Source organism: Mauremys mutica, chromosome 4, assembly GCF_020497125.1.
Source record: "Mauremys mutica isolate MM-2020 ecotype Southern chromosome 4, ASM2049712v1, whole genome shotgun sequence".
Classification (NCBI taxonomy): domain Eukaryota; kingdom Metazoa; phylum Chordata; order Testudines; family Geoemydidae; genus Mauremys; species Mauremys mutica.
This window is the reverse complement of record NC_059075.1, coordinates 158,128,988-158,136,204: the sequence shown is the minus strand read 5'-3', so window position 1 is coordinate 158,136,204 and position 7,217 is coordinate 158,128,988. Positions and strand designations below refer to the sequence as shown.

The 7,217-nt window shown below is 62.1% G+C and overlaps 1 gene segment (V, D, J or C); it reads right to left on the bottom strand.

Annotated features, from left to right (window-relative positions):
• Nucleotides 1–835: 835 nt before the first annotated feature.
• On the bottom strand, nucleotides 836–2,964 carry LOC123369178. The segment is given in 3 exon segments: nucleotides 836–1,227; nucleotides 1,712–2,086; nucleotides 2,504–2,964. Coding segments are annotated over 3 exon segments (1,155 nt in total).
• Nucleotides 2,965–7,217: the final 4,253 nt, after the last annotated feature.

Below are 7,217 nucleotides of genomic sequence, written 5' to 3'. Positions count from 1 at the left end.
GAAGCCATGGGAGAGGGTGGCCATCTTTGGTAGGGGCAGCCTCATTTTCATGTGGTCGGCCATCTTTCCTGAGGGCAGCCGGTAGATTCAGTGCCATTGGAACAACAGGGGACAGCAGCCATCTTTACTGTGGGCGGCCTGGCCCGTGGAAAAGGGTCCATCTCTGCTGAGGTTTGAGTAGCTTCAACCCCAGGAGGTGGCGTCAGTCCCACGGCGCGGTGTGGGGAGCAGCAGCTCTCCCGGGCAAGGGCCAGTTGTGCCCATAGAGCAAGGACTGGAAACAGCCATTAATCACTTTGCTTAATTACAGCTAAATGTCATCACCTGTCCCTTTGCCGCTAGTTCTCCGTGGGGTTTAGTCATGGGAAGGAGACAGACCCAGCTGTTATTAGCAAACAGTGTCAACAAAGGTCAGAGACTTTAGGTAAACCCTTCTCAGAGGTGCCGTTCCCATTCCCGAACCAGATCCCAGATTTAGCTGAAATTCCCTAGACAATTCCTGCTTTGCCCTCAGACCCTGGGCTGCGAGTCTGGGGAGGACACACTGTTCCTCCTGCGAAATCATGAGGGGGAGTCCCTGCCTTAAGTGGGAAACTGAACCCAGTTTAACCAGAGGGGCTGCTGCACCCGCCCACCAATTCTCTGCAGACCCGACACCCTCTTTCCCCAGCGCTGGGGGAACCTGCAAACAGCCAACGGGCAAGTCCCCAAACGATCCAGGAACCGCCCCACGCGCTGGGAACCGGCCGGAGGAGGCTCAGCCCAAAGTGACGCTTCCTCTGGACGCTCCAAGAGCCTGAGAGCAGAGACCTCCTCAGCCACAACCACCCCAGCGTCAGCGCGGCGCTGCCCGGTCCCACTCGCTCGTACCTCGCAGCTCCAGCGGCCCTGTGGATTTTCCTTCAGGCTCCTGCAGGGTTTCATGTTCCACAGAACACCGGTACTCTGCCCCGTCGTCCTCGGGCAGCACGGGGGTGAAGTGGAGCTGGGACATCACGAAGTAGGATTTCCTGTCTGGCGCGGCTGTGGGGTCTGGGGTGACAATCTCGTGGGTGTCCGGCTTGTCTAAGCACCTGAACTCCGACTCTCCCCTTCCCCGTCGGTACCAGGTCACGCTCAGCTTCTTGGGGTAGAACCTGGATATGTAGCAGCTCAGTGTGACCTGCTCCCCGGGGGCCAGGACCTGCGGCCGGGAGATCTCGCGAAGAACTGGAGCTTGTGGTGGATCTAGAATGTGTGGAAATTGCACATCATAGCAACAGCACCTGAGGTCTGACACACACCCCCTGTCACCATCTGGTCTGACCTGGCCCCGTGTCCTGACCAGCCTCTGCCAGGCCTTCCCCTCACCCAGCGAGAACTCCCCTGAATGACCCCTGTGACACCCACAGCCTCAGGGGTGCTGCGGTTATCCAGGAGAGGGGTCAGGAGTCAGTGTGGGGCCACAACTGCCCTCACGGTGGGGGTCAGTTGAGCTCACAACCCCTCTGCCTGCAGGCGTTACGCAAACCCACTTCCCTGAACACGCAAACAAGCCAGATTGCTCCAGTCACCAGCGAGCTCAGATGTGGCACCAGATGGTCAGAGGAGCCCAGGGCCACGTTCCCCAGCACTCGGCACCAACATACCGAGCTCTCCTGGGAATCTCGCCACTTACTCTGGTGCCTAAATGGGAGCTCAGCTCTTTGGAAAAGGGGCCTTGGAAACTGACCTGCCACGTGCAGCTCCCCAGTGTGTCTCTCCAGGGGGGTCCCTAGGGTGACGTGTCCCACCCGGCAGATGAACTTGGCCCCCTGGTCTCTCTGCACCGAGGGGGTGAAGCTGAGTCTCGTCTCCTGCTGGAAGCTTTTCCCGTCCTGTGTGTGGGGAGCTCCGGGCTCGATTCTGTACTCGGCAGAGTTTTCTAGAGGAACCAGGATTTCTCTCTTGCTCTTTTCCTCAAATGGAGAGCTTGTGGTTGAACTCTGCGTTCTGAGCCAGGCCACACTCAGCGCCCCGGGGAAATGTCCCGTCATGCGGCAGCTCAGGGTGATTTCCTTCCCCGCTGTCACTGACTCGGGTTTGGAGATTTCTGACACGGCTGGGGCTGAGGAATGAAACATCCAGAGACAGTTACAGGCCCCGTAAGGGGGAGATGGGGCCTGGTGGGAGCTGATCCCCCCTCACTTCAGACAGGAGAGATCTGACCCCTTATTTCCCAGCACCATCTAGTATTGGTGCAGTACCCCCAAGGAAACTGAGGCACACCCCATGTTAGCAGAAGACAGTAAAACTAGTAAAACTCCCATGCAACATTACCAGGTTAATACTCCCTATTCTGTCACACCTGGTACCCCATAAAATCACCCCGGGTGTGACACTGTTACTCCCCGACCCATCGGCGTCTCCAGCCGGAAAGGGGGACGAGGAATATTAGCTCCCAAAGCTCCTTCATTCCTCAGGGACCCCGCGGGGGGCAGCAATTCCTGCTCATTCCCCGTCCGACCCCAGGGAGCCCCCTCACCTGTGTCCTCGGCTCTGATCTCTCTCTCGATTGGGGGCTCTTGGGGGCTTTGCTGAACGGACACGCGGACTCTGAGCCCCAGACGGTTCAGTTCCCGGCTGGGGATTCTCCAGACGCTGGTAGCACTGAACGTGAGATCCAGGTTCTCGCTGTAGTCGGTTGGTTCAGACTTTTCCCAGCTTTTCCCATCACAGCTCCACTGGATCTGGTGAATCCCCCTGGGGTAAAAGTTCTGGATCTGGACGGCAAACGGCACCTGATCCCGGGGCTCCCAGTGCGGTAACACCTGGATCTCAGACACCTGTGGCTGGGCTGGGGGGGACAGCAGGAGCGTTGGTGACAGCAGGGGCTGGGGAGCTGAGGGATTTACCCCACACTGGGATCCCATAGCAGGAAATCTCTGCCCTGGTCACTGTGTAATTCACAATCCTTTGTCCGTTTGTTCCTCCTGCTTCCGACCCCCCTGGGGAACCAGAGACTGGGCAGCGGAGCGGGTGGGGAGCTTAGACCTCTGCTTGTTCCCCTCAAACCTCCATCCCCTCCCATCCGAGCCCCCCATCACCGAGGGGAGACCGGGGACGGACTCCAGCCCAGCAACCTCCCACCCTTCACCCTGGCTCAGCTGGGCAGGGGGGACAGGTAGAGACCTGAAATCAGAGCGACACCCACCCCAGCCCGGCTCCCCCAGCCCTCACCGGCGACGTTCTCAGCGAGCAGAGAGCAGCCCCAGGCCCCCCAGCCCCCGGAGACCGAACGCCTCTCGCCCGGCGTCTCCTGACGCCCTGCAGGCCCAGCAACCCTGCAGGCAGGACGGGATCCCCCCCGGAGGGGGAACTCAGCCCTGGGGACCATAGGCGCCAACTTTCTCTGGCGCCAGTGGGGGCCCGTGCCCCTCCACCCCTTTCCCCGCCCCTGGCCCCACCCCCATTCCAACCCCAGCCCCAAAGTCCCTGCCCTAACTCCGCCCCCTCCCTGCCCCTATTGGATCCCTTCCCCAAATCCCCGCCCCGGCCCTGCCTCTTCCCCCAGTGCGCCGCGTTCCCCATCTCCCCCCTGCAAATCAGCTGTTTCGGGGTGCCAGCGCTGGGAGGGGGGGGGGGAGAAGCAGGACGCGGTGGCGCGCTCCCGGCCGAGGCAGAAGCAGAGGTGAACTGGAGCAGGGGGGCAGGGCGAGGCCACGGGGAGCTGCCATTGGGTGCTGAGCACCCAGCAATTTTTTTCTGTGGGTGCTCCAGCCCCGGAGCACCCACAGAGTCAGCGCCTATGCTGGGGACACTCACCCCACAGCTGGATCTCCCCAGATTCTCGCTGCTCTCGGATCCCTCTGGACTTGTGGTGGAAGCTGCACCTGACCCGCACCCCATCGTCCTGCACCGTGGGGGTGAAACTCAGGGAGGCCACGAGGCAGGTCCCTGATCTCTCCTGTAAAAAAACAATGAGGAGTCCAGTGGCACCTTAAAGACTAACAGATTGATTTGGCCATAAGCTTTCATGGTAAAACCCCACTTCTTCAGATGCACGGAGTGACAATTACAGCCACGGGGCTAGATGTACCTGCACATGGAGAGAAGGGAGTTACCTTACAAGGGGATCTCTCCTGTGTCGCTCTCCAGCGCTGGGGCTGGGGGTGTAACAGCGGCTGGTGCTCAGACCCCTCCCCGGCCTCGCTGACCCCGTCAGTCCCGATCACCGTCCTGTCCTTCCCGTGTATCCGCTCCCACGTCACAGCCGTGTCCTCGGGGAACGTCCCCTCCATGGCGCAGCTCAGGGTCACCTCCTGTCCCAGGAGACACCGCGCCGGCCCCAGCACCTCGGAGACGGAGTAGGGGGCTCCCCTGCCTGGGGTCAGAGCGACACACAGAGTCAGTGGGGGGGGGGGTCTGGGAGATGCGTCCGGCTGGAGCTTGGGGCCAGGGATGATTTAGTTGGGAATTGGTCCTGCTTTGAGCAGGGGGTTGGACTAGATACCTCCTGAGGTCCCTTCCAGCCCTGAGATTCTAGGATTCTAGCAGAGGAGGGGCTGGAGCGGGGGTCAGTCTGGAGCTGGCTGGGGACGAGGAGTGAGGGCAGACGTGGGGGTCTGGCTCACTGCCCCCCAGAATGGACCCGGCCAAGGGGTCCAGTTCGCGGTACCTACAAGCTCTGTGTTAGCCCCTGTTCCTGTCATCGAATAAACCTCTGTGTCACTGGCTGGCTGAGAGTCACGTCTGACTGCGCAGTGGGGGGCAGGACCCTGTGGCCCCCCAGGACCCCGCTGGGGCGGACTCGCTGGGGGAAGCGCACGGAGGGGCAGAGGAGGCTGAATGCTCCAAGGAGAGACCCAGGAGGTGAAGCCGTGGGAGCTTCTTGCCCTGCAGACAGGCTGCTCCGAGGGAGAGGAGGCTCCCCAGAGTCCTGCCTGGCTTGGTGGGGAGCAGTTCCAGAGCAGCGCCCGGGGACCCCGTGACACACCCCCCCCCCACACCCAGATTTCTGATTGGGCTCCCGGGGGAAGGAAGGAGGAGGGAAGGAGACGGGCTCCCTTCTCCCACTGCACCTGCCCCCTGGCATGCTGGGCCCTGGCAGGGAGCAGACGGGGTGGCCCCACCTGTCCGGTTGGGGTCTCTCTTTGGCAGCCGCTGCGCAGCCCGTCAGAGACCCAGAGCAGCCGGCATGAGAACTGGCTCCCTCCGGCCCCCAGCTGCCAGGGAGCGCGGCCAAGCGAGCTGGGGGGAGGCACGGCAGGAGAAGGACAGAGACACCCCCCCCGGGCAGGAAACTCTGGTGTGGGGAGCACAGCAGCCCCCACACTGGGCGCAGGGCAGGGGGTCACTGAGCTGGAGGAGGGGCCCTGCCCACCCCCACCCCACACTGCGGTGTCAGACACCTCTGGGTAGACACTGGGGCTGTGAATCCCCCAGGGCCAGGGCTGGCCCCAGACAGGCCCAGAGGCACCTGCACCCCCCCCCCCGTGGCCCCAGCCCCCCAGGAGCCGGGGGGGGGGATTGGCTGCCCTAGCGCAGGGAGGTGGGGCTGGAAGTTCCTCACAGAGGCGACACGTGGGGCGGTCACATGTCCCCCCTTTACACTGTGCCCCCAGAATCAGGAGGGGCGAGTCGTCTGCAGCCGGGGGCTCAGTCTGTAGAGACACACACCCCCAGCCCCACAGCCCCTGGGGTGCCCCTGTCCCCTCCACCCCCCCCCAGACTCCCTGCTCCCTCTGGGGCCACACAGCGCCCCACCCCCGCCACTGGCCGATGGCGCCGTCCCCCGTTACCTTCCCGCCTCTTCCTCCAGCAGTAAATGGCTATTGCGGCCGCAGCTCCCCCTGCGACCAGGATCCCCAGGGTCGCCCCGATCGCGGCGCTGGTGTGATCCGCTCCTGCTCCGGGACGGGAAAGGGAGGGAAAGTCAGACCCGGCTCACGGCAGCTCCCCGTGGGGTGTGGTGCCCTCCCCGCGCTGCCCCCACCCGCCAGGGGGTGCAGGACGGAGGCGCAGGGCTGCCCGGGCTCACTGGGCCTGGCCCTTTATGGTACATTTTGTCAGGCAGAATCGCAGCCTTGTTCTGTCCCAGCCTGGGGCCTGCGCAGAGTGTGTGTGTGGGGGGGGGGGGGGGGAGCTGGAGGTCAGGGGTGCCGGCTGCCCTGGCATTTCTGTTATAAAGCCACAGTCAGACCTGAGCCCTCCTCCGGCCTCCCGCTGCCCCCACTACTGTACTGGGCCCCTTCAGCCCTGGGGGTGCCAGCATCCCACCCCCCACCCCCAATATTACCCCATGTACCAGCATGGGTCTCTGCCGGGGTCCCATGTCAGACTCAGCTGAGTGCCCCCGTCAGCACATAACATCCAGCTGGGAGCCCAACATCCCTCACCTGTGACAGCCAGGGGGAACTCCTCCCTCAGGGGCTGGGCCAGAGCCGCGTGGGTCACGCGGCAGGAGAAGATGCTGCCGGAGTCGCTCGTGGTGGGGGTGAAGGTGTAGGTCAGGGTGAGGTTAAAGGTCCCGTCCGGGTTCCTCTGGGGGGCAGAGCGGGTGGCGTTGGTCAGAACCCGCCCGTCTCTCAGCCACGTGACGGTGACGTCCTGGGGGTAGAATCCCCACACGTGGCAGGGGAAGGAGGTCGCTGTGTCTGTCCCAGCCGCTCGCTCAGGGATGGAGAGTCGGGGAGCAGCTGGAATGAGAGAGACAAGATAAGATAATTGGAGATATACCAATCTCCTAGAACTGGAAGGGACCTTGAAAGGTCATTGAGTCCAGACCCCTGCCTTCACTAGCAGGACCAATTGTTGCCCCAGATCCCTAAGTGGCCCCCTCAAGGATTGAGCTCACAACCCTGGGTTTAGCAGGCCAATGCTCAAACCACTGAGCTATTCCAGATGCATAATTATGGGATACCCCCATGAACAAATCTGAGTGCAAGTTACACAAATATCCCCAATTCAGGACTGTGGGGCACGAAACAGCCTGGGTCACCTGTGAGGTTTTACCCCAGTAGGATGTAGGAAGGCGCGTCAGACACGGTGACTGAGACTAGGGTGACCAGGTGTCCTGATTTTATAAGGACAGTCCCGATTTTTGTGTCTTTTTCTTATATAGGCTCCCATTCCCCCCCACCCTGGTCCCAATTTTTCACATTTGCCATATGGTCACCCTAACTGAAGGTCCAGAGTACAGAAGGTGTCAGTGCCAGACAGGTCAGGAGGGCGCTGGGTTACGATTTCCTTGGCTCACA